Source organism: Hemibagrus wyckioides, linkage group LG16 (genome assembly GCF_019097595.1).
Source record: "Hemibagrus wyckioides isolate EC202008001 linkage group LG16, SWU_Hwy_1.0, whole genome shotgun sequence".
Taxonomy (NCBI): domain Eukaryota; kingdom Metazoa; phylum Chordata; class Actinopteri; order Siluriformes; family Bagridae; genus Hemibagrus; species Hemibagrus wyckioides.
The window spans coordinates 7,545,132-7,559,660 of record NC_080725.1 but is presented as its reverse complement, the minus strand read 5'-3'; the positions used below and the strand labels follow the sequence as shown (position 1 = coordinate 7,559,660).

Genomic DNA, 14,529 nt, shown 5'->3' with positions numbered 1-14,529 from the left:
TCTGACACATGCAGCCAGTCTATCACTCACATGGCTGATTTCCAGGTCTAAAAATTACAAACCCCTTACATGCTCATATGTAATCACCAAGGTTTTTGTAGGCCCACATTTTATTATTAGAAACTGATTGGAAACACAATGGTATTTAAATAAATTTCTATATGTCTCGCGGATAATGTTAAAATAGGTTGTTTTGATACGATTATAAGTATACTGTTGAAAAATATCTTCATTTGCCACATCGCACGACTGCTGCAAAGAGATGGCTTTATAAGATAAACATAAAACACACTCTAAAATTAACAACGTCTAAAGCAGTGAATTAATTAACAGCATGCAGTGCATGATTACTGCCTCAAGTTTTTCCGAAAATCTCTCCAGCTGTCACACAAATCATGTGTCTCTATTAACTCACACAGATACTTTCCAAAAGCAGCATGCAGTTGTTCTGTACCCGCTATAAGTAGTGGGGTTAAATCGCCACCCACAAGTAAAACTTCACAAGAACACAAGAACAAATCACAATTAAGGTGTTATCTTAAAACAATAGCCCATCTACACCTAGTGCAGGACAACACACACACTCACAAACATAACTCGTTCCCATATCAGTAACAATGCTGCGATTCTCATCTATATCAGCTGCCGTTACAGTGCCAAGGGAGTTGGTCGGCTAAACCGGATTCAGCCGCTGGGGGAGCGTAAACATCGCCCCAGCGACATGTGAGACATGTAATTAATTAATAAAGTTAATAACTGCTGTATCACAATGTCGCCTATATTTCCTCGCAAGAATAAAAATTGTAACTAAATGATGGTTTATAACTTCCGCCAGTTGTTAAAAAAAAAAGAGCCAACCATCAAGAACCAATCAAAAGCTGGAGATTCCGGAGCTGTTAGTAAAGCGCTCTCTGGTTGGCTAAAAAGAATTCCGGATGTGTTTTTGAAAATCCAGCGGTGGACAGCTGCCTGAAATGGCTGGTTTCAGGGTATGCTTACTGTGTTATTTATCGTTTTTATTTATTTGGATTTAATTTATAGACCATGATGGTCATACTATTTCTTTAATAATGCAAACAGGTTTTTTCTCGCTTCTGTATCGTTTCTGTTTTAATTTGCATAGCTTAACAGTTTGCTACGACAGTAGTAATACCAGTATGTTAACTGCTTTTAATTATGTTTAATTATTTCTTAGCGACTAAGCAAACACTTTCAGAAGAGCAGGAAAAAAAATGGTAGCAGTCGAAGTTTGGCCATGAAGGCCAAGAAGTCATTAACCTCGGCATCTGACGGTCAAGTAAACTCGTAAGTACAGAATCCCAGTAGTACATAGTCAAAACTTCTGGTATAATGTTGAATACGAGCACCCTAGTCATGTATGAAGTTAGGATTATAATTTTATTATGACTTCACTGTTGTTATAGTAATAAGGAGTTGGTTGTAGAAACCTGCAATAAGAACACTGAGAGACTATACTCCTCTCCAAGAAGTGCAACTGCATTGTTGAATGCAGTTGGAAAATTTATGCAACAATGTCAGCACAGAATCAGTCAGGTAAGTGTTTTATGTATGTGATGATAAATATGCCTTCAACCACTGCAAAAAGATGTAACCAACTTCCTAATTCCTATTAATCTTTTTTAAAGATGCTGCCTGGATTTTGCAGTGTTTTATTTTTCTGGAGAGTTTATGCCCAGAGAGTAGAAATTCTTCATCAGAAGGTGGAGGAGCTTCAGAAGGAATTACAGCTACTGCGTAATAATGCTCTGGTTAGTAAAACCTATGGTTGATTTTATATACAAAGTGCCAATATATACCAACCTTCATTAAAATGATTTTTAAACATATAATATGGCAGTTCAAAAGCATGCATGTCCTAATAATATGTAAAGAAATATGTAATATATTTACAGCATACCCTCTTATCCAAAGCATTTTACATTTATCTAAAGTTTTATACAACTGAGCAATTGAGGGACAGCAGTGCAGTCCTGTGCATTGTCCTATCAGGTTAAATTTCCACAAAAGAGCATACTGTACAAATGCAGAAGTGCAAATGCCAAAGAATTAATCACGCAAATATGCAAATATAACTTAATAAATATAATTATATTTGCATGCAAATATAACTGTTGGTTTTAAAATGACACTGATCATTGTAATATACAGTATCACAGACCTATTATATACATTATCTCACAAAAGTGAGAATCTTTTCATGTGACAACACTGAAGAAATGACACTGCTACAATGTAGTAATGTATAATGTAAAGTAGTGAGTGTACAGCCTGTATAACAGTGTTTGCTGTCCCCTCAAAATAACTCAACACACAGCCATTAATGTCTAAACCGTTGGCAACAAAAGTGACTACACCCTTAAGTGGAAATGTCCAAATTGGGCCCAAAGTGTCAATATTTTGTGTGGCCACCATTATTTTCCAGCACTGCCTTAACCCTCTTGGGCATGGAGTTCACCAGAGCTTCACAGGTTGCCACTGGAGTCCTCTTCCACTCCTCCATGATGACATCACAGAGCTGGTGGATGTTAGAGACCTTGCGCTTCCCCACCTTCCGTTTGAGGATGCCCCACAGATGCTCAATAGGGTTTAGGTCTGGAGACATGCTTGGCGAGTCCATCACCTTTACCCTCAGCTTCTTTAGCAAGGCAGTGGTCGTCTTGGAGGTGTGTTTGGGGTTGTTATCATGTTGGAATACTGCCCTGTGGCCCAGTCTCCGAAGGGAGGGGATCATGATCTGCTTCAGTATGTCACAGTACATGTTGGCATTCATGGTTCCCTCAATGAACTGTAGCTCCCCAGTGCTGGCAGCACTCGTGCAGGCCCAGACCATGACACTCCCACCACCATGCTTAACTGTAGGCAAGACACAATTGTCTTTGTGCTCCTCACCTGGTTGCTGCCACACATGCTTGACACCATCTGAACCAAATAAGGTTATCTTGGGGACCACAGGACATGTTCCAGTAACCCATGTCCTTAGTCTGCTTGTCTTCAGCAAACTGTATGCAGACTTTCTTGTGCATCATCTTTAGTAGAGGCTTTCTTCTGGGACGACAGCCATGCAGACCAATTTGATGCAGTGTGCGGCATATGGTCTGAGCACTGACAGGCTGACCCCCCACCCCTTCAACCTCTGCAGCAATGCTGGCAGCACTCATACGTCTATTTCCCAAAGACAACCTCTGGATATGACGCTGAGCACGTGCACTCAACTTCTTTGGTCGACCATGGTCCTGTAAAACCGCTGTATGGTCTTGCCCACTGTGCTGCAGCTCAGTTTCAGGGTCTTGACAATCTTCCTATAGCCTAGGCTATCTTTATGTAGAGCAACAATTCTTTCTTCAGATCCTCAGAGAGTTCTTTGCCATGAGGTGCCATGTTGAACTTCCAGTGACCAGTATGAGAGTGTGAGAGCTACAACACCAAATTTAACACACCTGCTCCCCATTCACACTTGAGACCTTGTAACATTAACAGTTCACATGACACTGGGGAGGGTAAATGGCTTATTGGGCCCAATTTGGACATTTCCACTTAGGGGTGTACTCACTTTTGTTGCCAACAGTTTAGACATTAATGGCTGTGTGTTGAGTTATTTTGAGGGGACAGCAAATTTACACTGTTATACAGGCTGTACACTCACTACTTTACATTGTAGTAAAGTGTCATTTCTTCAGTGTTGTCACATGAAAAGATTTAATAAAATATTTATAAAAATGTGAGGGGTGTACTCACTTTTGTGAGATACTGTATAATTATACATACGATAAGTATTGTGTTCTTGTCTTTGTTGTGCTTCAATCTATGAATTTTTTTTTTAAAGTTACCTCCTGAACCAAGATGTTCTGGCTGCCATGGTACAACTTTCATGCACCACCACCAACACAGCTCTGTTGCTCTTCATCCCTCCCAGCAACCTCCTCTTTGTCCGCCTCCTCCTCCTCCACCTCCACCACTTCCGCCACCCATTCCAGTGCCACAAAGACTGCCATTTGTACCTAAACGTAGGACTAGTCACTCATCATTGCAGGTACTAATGCATGGTTTATAAAAAAAAATCATTATTTCTCTTTGTGGCATTACTAATTATTTCACAGCAGCAGTTTACAGATGAAGTGAAAGGGCCAATGACACTTGTATTGTTTTTACTAACCTTGGTCACTCTATCCATTCAGGATAAAGTTGATCGACATGTTACAGTGACTCTTAAGGACCTACAGGCAGTGAAGCTCAGAAAAGTAACTGCTAATAATAAAGTTTGGGTGAGGAAGCATACCTTATTTTGTCACCTTGTCATTGAACTAGCTGTTTGTAAGAACTCCTCATAGTGAGAGTTTTATGCAGATTTCTCCGGATGGAAAACGAGCCCCTCTTGTCACTCTATCAGACCTGCAGAAAGTCCGTTTAAGACGTGTTCAATGCAGCACCCTATCAGCAAAGAGGCGTAGCTCCGGCAGGTGAGTTCAGTAAGACACTTATATTACCTTAATTAACAAGACACACAGCAGTAAATGAGTCTCGAATCCACATCTTTCTGTCAGGTTCAGACATAGGGATGTAAAATTGAGCTAAACAATAACAAAATTATTATCAGTTGGCATTATATATTTGAACAATGTAATGATAACAATTGGCTAGTAGAAAGCCACAGCCATGACACTCTTATACTAAACACAATGGACTTGTGCTTGGGTTCCAATATTGCTTAAAGTGATTTGATTATTTGACTGATTTGTTTGTGTAGTCCTTCTAAAACATATTCCTGTTCTTTGTTTCTTTATATAGATCACCAAGCAAAAGCCCCATGAAACTACACTTGCAACTTAGAAAAGTCCACATTGACCGGTAATTGAATCTTCATTTGGGATTACTGTTCATTTGCTTTCTACAAGGTTCCCACATGTAAAAATCAATCATGATGCGTTTCTCAGACAAATTCTTTCATAGGTCTTTGGAAGTGGACACGGCATTCACATATTGAGTTTTCGTAGGAAATACCAGGGAAGTTACATTATTCCAGCCACCTATACACCATAAGTGACTAAGATATGAACGATGTCCAAGTGTTCAGCTTGGTGCAGAAATTTGAGAAATCACTTTTGACAGTTAATTCCACATCCTTTGCATAAGATTTTAGTAAAATGTGTCCAGGGGAGCCAACAGACAAACAGATATACTGGTTATATTTACTCCATCTCCATAGGAAATATTTAGCACCTATCTAGTCCCACAACATATGACTCATATGGTTCATACCGCAAATCACTCAGAATTATGTGTGGGACGGAGTGAACAATTACGTTTCTCACCATCCCATGTATGTGTTGTGAAATTCTTAATCAACTTTCCCCAATACATACTCATTGAGAAATCAGTAGCAGGACCCAACAGGCCTTAAATTAAGTGTAATCACCAAACTGCTGCAACCATGTTTTACGTCAAAATGATCAGCACAGTGTGAAGAATTGCATTATGGGGATAACAGTACCCTCACTCAATGTGTAGAACTGCATCATGGGTCACATGGCCTCATTTGCACATCACCACAAAATAAACTATAACCACAAAACCATTGAAACTTGGACATTTAGCATATCAAAATAAGTGGAATCACTAAACTACCATAACATAGGTATGTGACACATTAAAAGACTTTGGCTGACTGAGGAGAGTATTCTAGTCACATGCACAAACTTGTACACACGTTGTATCTTCTCATACTGACCAGCATGTGAACTGCATCATGTCAATGTTGACTTTGGCACAGGCAACCTCAACTCACACATTTTTTTTTTATCTTTGTTTTCGCACCAAAATGCTTTCTGCTTCTTTGCAGCTGGACCAGGATCAAATGTCTCAGAGAACATGTTCCCCAATATCTCAATTACACTCATCAGAATCACCTGCTTGTAGAAAGAAACTTTAAAGGGTCAACTGTTGATCTATTATCTGTGTGAACAGTCACTATCTGATTATCTATGTGCAGTAACTATCTTCTTTTGACCGTGTTTATTGTAGAACTATTTTAAATGGAATTTTTAGAAGTATATGAAATGCAAAAGTACCACTGGAATTCAGATCCCCAAACAATATTATGTCTTATGGGCTAATCTAAAATTTAATCTGCATTTTAGTTTAAGTACCTTGAGCACAAAAGATTTGCATTTTTTATTTAAGGATTTTTTTTTTTAGAAATACAATGTTTTATTTTTTCAGCACTCCAAGTGATACGCCTCTGAGTGAGAACAAAGAAAATGTTGAGAAACATTCACACATTAGTGCAGTAATGGGCAATGTTTTGGAAAACAACAGCCAGGTAAGTGTGTATATATATATATATATATATATATATATATATATATATATATATATATATATATATATATATATATATTTATAAACTGTATATATAAGTTAAGATACTTATATAATCAAAGTGTTAAAAGTGACAGTATTCTTTAATCAGAGCCTGTTTATTTTTGTTATTTCTTATACAGGGTGTTTTCCCTGTGGAATCATAACCACTGAATGCCAAAAGCTGAAACCAGGACTTCAGGAAATCAGACATTTTAATGATTTTCTTTTTAATGTGATCTCACTGAGTATTGCACAATCCATCCAAAAGTATAGTTAAGCCACTTTTTTATTTTTACTATACGCTGAAGACAATTGGTTTAGGGAGATGATAGATCAGAAATTAAACTTTTATTTCTTGATACTTACATCTACATGTGTTAAACAAAATGCACCAACATGGTGACTTCACAATTTTAGGTGAGCAAAAGTATAGAAACAGGTAGTTAACCACTTAACTTGTTTGCAATAATTGCAAAAAAAAATTAGTTTGCTTCAAGCTGGCAGCCCACTGACACCTCCTGATAAACTATTGCATCATTCTTTCCCAGGCTTGTCCTGCGGCTTCTATCAGTTGATGTTATTTCATGGTCTCCCTTAAGTCTTCTCTTCAGGAAGTGAAATGCTGCTCAATTGGGTTAAGGTCTGGTGATTGACCTGGCCAGACTAAAATGTTCCACATAATAAGGTCCTTTTTGTGTTGGCATTGAGTTTTGCATCACTGTCTTGCGGCATGATGAAGTTCCTCCCAATGGGATGCATTTCTCTGTAAATTTGCAGACAGGATGTCTATGTAAACTTCTGAATTCATTCTGCTGCTACCTGCTGCTATCTTCTGCTGCTTTGATGAGTTATATCATCAATAAAGAAAAATAAACTAGTTTCAGATGCAGCCAAGCAAGTCATGACAACATCTCCTGATGACTGTATGTTTTAGATCATGGGCAGGTCCTTTTTTCATTTCACACTTTGACCTTTCCATCACTTTGGTAGAGGTCAATCTTGGTATGTTAATGTCTGTGTCACAATCCTGTACAGTATCTTGTACTACTTTTCATGTGGATTGTGATACCTTCACCCCTGCACTATGGAGGTTATTGGTGATGTCACAGACTTCACAGCTCTCACAAGTGGTTACACAAGTGTTTTTTTTTTCTTTTTCAGAACTTTAGAATTGTTGCATTGGTTATGCCAAATGCTTGTGTAATGGTTGATTTGTGTTGCTCTGCTTGATTCCTTTGTTTTCTGAGCTTCAAACTGGCTTGCTTTTCTTCCATAGACTCTCATGAGCAAATGTACTCTTCACAGGCAAAACCCTGATTTCAAACCATTCAGAGGTATTAATTGTTTTAAACTTTTATTCTAACAGGGCACACCTAAGCAACAAGACACAGCTGTCGCTAACATGTTCTAATATTTTTGATCACTTGAAAAATAGATCAGTTCAGGTGTAATGTTCTTTAATACATTAATATTGCTAATATATTAGAAAATGAAAGCTGAAATTCTGCTCTGCTCTTTGAAACATAAATGTCTTCAGGTTGTAGCAAAAACAAAAGAATTGGCCTTGTCATTTCAATACATTCAGAGGGGACTGGATGGAATAAATGAGCTATTGAGTCTTTTACTGTACTGCTATATTATCCAATACTGCCACTAGTAATTAGGGTTTTTTGGTTTATTGCTACAATAATTGCAAGTTCAGGTGATACAACTGATATATTGGAACTGCACAGAGAAAACAGTTCATACTAAAATATGGTTTAATGTCAGGAAGCAAACTGTTGGCACAATAACCATTTTAGGTGTCGATGCTGGCCCTCCCAATACAATGCTTCTCCAACATTCTGCAAAGGAACACTTTTAACAAAAACCCTTACAAAGTTGGACCAATATTGACAAGAGTTTTTTGGTCTTGGTGGCCCAATGGACAAAAGCAGGCAAATGCTGCCCAATGCTACTCCAGTCAAGCTGGTAGATAAAATCTAAGTTACTGCAACTAACAATGTTATAGACAAGCTATTTTACTAAAAAAAAAATTTAAAAAAAAGAAAAAAAACGACTGTAATAATGGGGAAAATCTCAAATATTTATTCATCAATTTAGACAGAAAAGGCAGCTGGAAAACTTACCAGCAGACCGAAATGGCGTACCAGTTTGACCTGCTATCCCTGTGTTTTGGTAGCTGATACCTGTTCAGATATAGCTGGATTTTTTTTTTTTTTTTTTTTTTTTTAGCATGGTGGCTGCCAACATCTTTTTGCTTCCAAGACTGGTTTGCATACTGTAGTTTATGTAAGTGAAACTGTCTGACAGAGCTGCTGATGCTGGGGCTAACAGAAGCAGCACTGAGCAAGATACTCTGCTACTGGGCAAATCCTAAAGAAAGAGCATGATTTGCACAGCCAAGCAATGATATTCGGGCTATAAATATGTCATTTAAGAAATTGGTTTAAATGTTTTTAGTATTTTCTTGATGCCTCATTTTGTACCTAAATATGATGTTAGAATGTGTATACATACAATATGCAATTCCTGAATTAAAAGATTATTAAATAACTTCTGTCTATTTTTCTAATTTCAACTAAACGTAGTAGATGACAAATAAAAACGTGGCCCTGTGTGTTAATGTTTCAGTAATCAATAATTAGATGTTTTTATTTACGAAACATCCTGACAACCAGCAACAAGCACATGCTGTGTTTCTAGGAACTTAAAATTCAGTGCATAAAATGTCTCATGTTTCCGCACGGATACTTTTAGTTGATGATCACGGGAAGCCCGCCTACTCCAATGTTTCAGATTGTATTTAGTAGCAATGGCGCTGCCTGTGAATATCGGCGCACTTCTACAGTCAGACATAATTGAGGACTCCCTTTACAAAGATGAAGGCGTGTGTATATTGGGCATATTTGGTAAAAGTGCTGTGCAAGCCGGATGTTCCAAGGAGTCTCTTATAAACATATTGTCAGACAAACACGTCTTTTCCCTGTTTGACACCGATGAGACGGACAGTCAGGATGAACGGAGCTCTATCAAAGCATATTATAACCAGGAAAACCGTGTGCTGTATTTGGTCCTCACGTCTATTTTCGACAACCGACAGCTTCTGCGGGCGTGTGATTCTCTAACGTCGGGTCTAGGTCACGCTGAAGCGCACGAATTTTGGAAAGGAGCTGAGAAAGAACACTGCCTTCAGCTGCTCTATCTCTTCTCACTATGCCACATTCTGCTGCTAGTTCATCCTACCTGCTCCTTCGATGTCACTTATGACAGGTTGTTCCGTGCCTTGGACGCACTGCGCCAGAAAACGCTACCTTTACTCCGTGGTGCCATAAAGGATTGCCCCGTGTCAAAAGAATGGAAGATGAACTGCCGGCCCTGTCCTCCTCGTCTCTTGTTTGTGTTTCAGATGAATGGGGCACTGAGGACCAGTGCATCTGGACTTGGTACTAGCAATGAGGGCACAGGAGTAGACAAGCCTAAGAAACACTCCCCAAGGAGACGCCTACAACATGCATTAGAAGATCAGATCTACCGAATATTCCGTAAGAGCAGAGTCCTCACCAACCAGAGCAGCAACTGTCTCTTCACCGTGCCTGCAAATCAGGCTTTTGTCTATGTGGTTCCGGGACCAGATGAAGATCCGATCGGTTCCCTGCTTGGGCAGTTGCGGACAAACTGTGCACTGCGTGAGTTTGACCCTGGCACACCTGCCCGGCGATACCAACAGATGCGGCACTCTAACAGGCATCCCTTGTTTAATATGGAGAATAGTGGTCTTTCTTCACTGGGAGGTCAGTTAGTGGACTGTAATCTGAAGGAATTTCTTTGGCAGCATGTAGAACTTGTTCTGAGCAAGAAAGGCTTTGACGACAGCGTGGGACGAAACCCACAGCCTTCTCATTTTGAGTTACCCACCTACTCCAAATGGATTCGTGTAGCCTCTAGGCTGTCCCAAGCCATGATAGAGAACAGTGAAGATGACATGGCAGAACTTTTCCTTAAAGTGCAGGGTCAGCTTAAGGTTCTTGAAGGTTTCCTGGATGCAGATGCAAAATTCTCAGAAAACAGGTGTCAGAAGGCATTGCCGCTGGCTCACAGTGCATATCAGTCCAACCTGCCACACAATTACACTACTACAGTGCATAAGAACCAGCTAGCTCAGGCACTGCGGGTCTACAGTCAACACGCCAGGGGAGTAGCCTTCCAACGCTATGCCTTACAACTTCACGAGGATTGCTACAAGTTCTGGAGTAATGGACACCAGCTCTGTGAGGAGCGCAGTCTCACTGATCAGCACTGTGTGCACAAGTTTCACCTGCTGCCCAAACCAGGTAAACACAATGGTTTAATACACCTTAATAAAGACTTGCATTAACTAACTTGCATTGACTATTAATTAGACAAATATAATGCTCAGCTTATGCACAGAATGTCCACACTGCTATTAAAGCAATAAATAGATTTTTTTATCTAGAAGATCCATACTTTAGTTCCATTTCAAATTTCAAAATAATAGCTAAGAGAAATTTATTTCAGATTTTATTTTAGATTTTTTTTTATTTTATCAGATTTTTAGTGGGTCAAAGTTTACATACAATTTGTCAGTATTTAGAGGCATTAATTTCAATTGCTTGATTTTGAATCAAACACTTTCACAAGCTTCCCCTATTCTATGGGATTCAGGTCAAGGTTTGTGATGGTCATCCTAATTCTTTTACTTTCTTTCTTACTTTACTTGTGAGGTATGATTAGAATCATAGTCCTGCTGGAAGACGTAGTTGTGACCATGATTTAACTTTCTGTCCTTAGCACTGTTTTGTTGTATTTGGACAGACAATACAAAATCAGCCCAAAACAGTATAGGACACACAGTGCCAAAAGAATGTGCAGCAGTTGGTGACAGTTTCAAGTGTGCAAAAGTAGCAGTAGCAGCAATTGAATAAGTGTGCAGTTATAAAATGGAAAAAAATCTTGAGTGATTATGATCGGAGATAATTATAATAATAATAATAACAAGAGTGTGTGACTTCAATAAAAAAAATTCATTGGCATACGTAATATATAATGTAACAAAAATGCTATTGTTTTTGTATAGGAGAGAAGCCTGAAGTGGATCACAACCCTCCTATTCTTTATCACAACAGCAGAGGACGCTCAACAAGTTCGTGTAATTGTGGCAGGAAGCAAGCCCCTCGAGAAGACCCGTTTGACATCCAGACTGCCAACTATGACTTCTATTTAGTCTGTAGAATTATTTGGAAATATATTGACCATAAACCTATATGAAATGTAATGTTAATGGGGCTATACACATGTTTGCACCAGAGCATGATTCTCAAGTTCTTAAGGACAGTGTTATAGTAGGAAGGAGCCTGGAGTATCAACACTTTGTTACATTCAGTATGTTTTCTGCCAGGGGAAAGTCTTCAGCACAGAGGCTGTATTGAGCTGTATTTTTTTTTTTTTTTGTTTAATTAAGAAAGAAAAAAATGCCAGGTTATGGAGTGACTGTTTATAGCTGTTTTCTTCCAAAGCACAACTCTTGAACACACCCACTGCCAACCAGGAAAGACTGTTAATTAGCTGATGAGTTTAATCAGGTGTCTTGGGACCAAGGAGAACAGCCATAAATGTGCAGGATTGTGGGTATTCCAGGACCAGGGTGATAACAGGAACTAATTGGTCTCCTGGACATTTCACAGCACAGTTTTGAATATACTTGGTTACTGTAACTCTGTGCCATAAATTTTAGTCATAAAAATGCTCAGGTATAAAAGGGGTATTATACTTCAAGGCATGCTGTTATAAAAATATAATCAACTTTCGGGTGGGATTGTTAGCCTCTTTGTCTTTTTATAGTAAGTAAAATAGTAAGTTATTGTGTTTGTCTAAACTTCTACTACCAAACATGTTAAAATGGCGTGGATGACTGAAAGTGTTTTTTCCTAACATCTCTTTATCTTTGTAATTCTCTTTGCCATTATTCAGATGCTTGAGGAGAAGTGCTGTAGTAAACTGGAGAGGATAAACTTCCCCGTGTTCCAGGCCAGCACATCAGACCCAGCACCAGCCTGTGATGATGCAACCAGACCTCCAGATGTGCCAACGTCTGATACTGAACGTCTCAAAGAAAAAGAGAGTGTGACACACACACCAGGAGAGAGCACAAGTCTAAGCCTCGCACTTAGTCTTGGCCAATCGACGGACAGCCTGGGTGCTTATGCTGATGGAGTCGAGGGCCATGAGAAGAGACCAAGTGTTGACAGACAGGCCTCCACTGTGGAGTATCTACCTGGCATGCTCCACTCTGGATGTCCTAAAGGGCTTCTTCCTAAGTTCTCCAGCTGGTCATTGGTCAAGCTTGGGCCAGCTAAGTCTTATAACACCCTTGTAGGTTTAGAGCAGCCTGGCTTCCTACCTGGCTCAGCATTTCTCCTGCCATGGGACTTGGTGATTCGAAGCCGCTCGGAGGATGATGCTAGCTCCACAGAGCTTGATGGTGGAGCCTCATCATGGCCAGCTCCCAATAAAGTGCCTGCTGGGAAACGGGGCTCTGTCGGAATCGGACGCAGCAGAAGGCGTGACGATGTCTTGCGTGTGTATGTGGGTTTTGAGTATGAGGACAGCAGGGGTCGTCGTTTCCTCAGCTCTGGACCAGATAAAGTAGTAAAGGTTCTTGGACAGGGAGGGCCCAAGGAGCCGGCCACTCGAGCCTTGAACTCGGACATGCCCCTGTACATTCCTTCTCCTGCCCAGGGCAGAGGAATCAAACCTCACTATGCTCAGATGGCTCGTCTCTTTGTTGTGGTTCCTGATGGACCAATTGAGATTATTCTTAGCCCACAGGTAAATAGTCAAATTTTGTGAATCCATGTTGTTGATACTGCCCAGCAACCAATTTTCTATTAATTAAATAAAATTAAATAAAATTTCTTAGATCCACTCAGTTAAATGAGTTAAATGTATTGTAATGTAATGGCTTGATTTAACGTTTAGTTCCTCAGAGAGGGTACTTTTGCATTTGTTTAGATTCTTGTATAATTTTAGCTAGGTGTAGAAAATAATGTTGTGTCTCATAAACTCAAGTGAAATTTTAATCTGTCTTGTCTCTATTTCAGCCTACAAGACAAAATGTAAATCTGCCTGTATGGTTATATAGTGTTAGTGATACAATGCCTATAAATTTCAGGTTATTATATTTCAAAATACTTCATCTTCAGTTCAAATTAATATACCACAAGTATATGTAATACACAGTTATTTGGTTGCAGAAAGTATGATATCTATGTCCTTGATATGTCCTCAAATCATGTTAAGTTAGAAAGATACTATGACCAGCAAATGAGCACATCTGAGCTCCTGGTCTCTGTCGTCTTATGTACTTGGCCATGTCTGGCTTTGGTCTTGTCCAGTCTTGAATCCAACACTGTATGAAACAGAGATAAATGATGACATAACAGCAAGTAATCTATGCAGCACTTTATGTATTGTATTGTTTTTGTTCCAAACAGGTTCAACCTGGGCCCCCTCCTTGTCCCATTTTCCATCCTGAGAAACCAGAGGTTGTGCTGCCCCCTGATGGACTGTGGGTGCTACGATTTCCTTATGCCTACGTGACAGACAGTGGACCATGCTATCCTCCAAAAGAGAATCAACCACTGGCCAGCTTCCGAGTCCTAAAGGGCATTTTGCGTGCCAATACTGCTTGCTCTCCTGCACAGTGATATACAGTACTTAAATATTTTGAGATATTGTTTTAGAGAGCCTGAAAAATTTTTTTTAACGCTCTTTTAACTATGCTTTAGCCTCAATCTGTAACTGTTTAATGCTCAGTTGTAGAGATTTAATCATTAAAAACAATTCCACAACTGTGTTTATGTAATGCCAGCTGTTGAATAAAAATAAAAAGAATAAACATGAAAGTTATGTTGTAAAAGTCCAGCTGTTACTTTAAGAAAAATATTTTAACATGAAAAAAATATTGATGTGATGTACACTGCCTGGCTGAAAGAAGTCACCACCTGGATTTAACTAAGCAAATAGGTCAGAGCCCTCAATTGGTTAATTACTGTAGTGAATAATATGTTTCATTTGGAAACAAGTTATTTAACCCTAACTGACGCAGTGAATAGCTTCTCAATTCTTAAA

The 14,529-nt window shown here is 39.2% G+C and overlaps 2 protein-coding genes across 2 annotated transcripts; both read left to right on the top strand.

The window, feature by feature from the left end:
* The first annotated feature begins 836 nt into the window (after window positions 1-836).
* prr11 (proline rich 11) lies at window positions 837-8,934 on the top strand. Its single transcript, XM_058412175.1, has 10 exons — window positions 837-989; window positions 1,196-1,305; window positions 1,425-1,554; window positions 1,647-1,769; window positions 3,845-4,051; window positions 4,197-4,283; window positions 4,366-4,478; window positions 4,807-4,866; window positions 6,238-6,337; window positions 6,519-8,934. The coding sequence occupies exons 1-10, from the start codon at window positions 975-977 to the stop codon at window positions 6,540-6,542; spliced, it is 969 nt and encodes a 322-aa protein (XP_058268158.1). The 5' UTR covers window positions 837-974; the 3' UTR covers window positions 6,543-8,934.
* Window positions 8,935-9,146: 212 nt separating this feature from the next.
* On the top strand, window positions 9,147-14,303 carry smg8 (SMG8 nonsense mediated mRNA decay factor). The gene is made up of 4 exons (XM_058412174.1): window positions 9,147-10,712; window positions 11,477-11,622; window positions 12,370-13,227; window positions 13,893-14,303. Exons 1-4 carry the CDS (start codon window positions 9,194-9,196, stop codon window positions 14,103-14,105), a joined length of 2,736 nt encoding a protein of 911 aa, XP_058268157.1. The 5' UTR covers window positions 9,147-9,193; the 3' UTR covers window positions 14,106-14,303.
* The last annotated feature ends 226 nt before the right edge of the window (window positions 14,304-14,529 follow it).

Excerpts from the sequence above, each read along its gene's own strand:
- prr11 (XM_058412175.1), top strand. Across the intron at positions 4,052-4,196 it reads CTAGTCACTCATCATTGCAG|GATAAAGTTGATCGACATGT; the intron begins GTACTAATGCAT and ends CTATCCATTCAG. Across the intron at positions 4,284-4,365 it reads CTGCTAATAATAAAGTTTGG|ATTTCTCCGGATGGAAAACG; the intron begins GTGAGGAAGCAT and ends AGTTTTATGCAG.
- smg8 (XM_058412174.1), top strand. The coding sequence starts at position 9,194 with ATGGCGCTGCCTGTGAATATCGGCGCACTTCTACAGTCAGACATAATT. Across the intron at positions 10,713-11,476 it reads TCACCTGCTGCCCAAACCAG|GAGAGAAGCCTGAAGTGGAT; the intron begins GTAAACACAATG and ends GTTTTTGTATAG. Across the intron at positions 11,623-12,369 it reads CCAACTATGACTTCTATTTA|ATGCTTGAGGAGAAGTGCTG; the intron begins GTCTGTAGAATT and ends GCCATTATTCAG.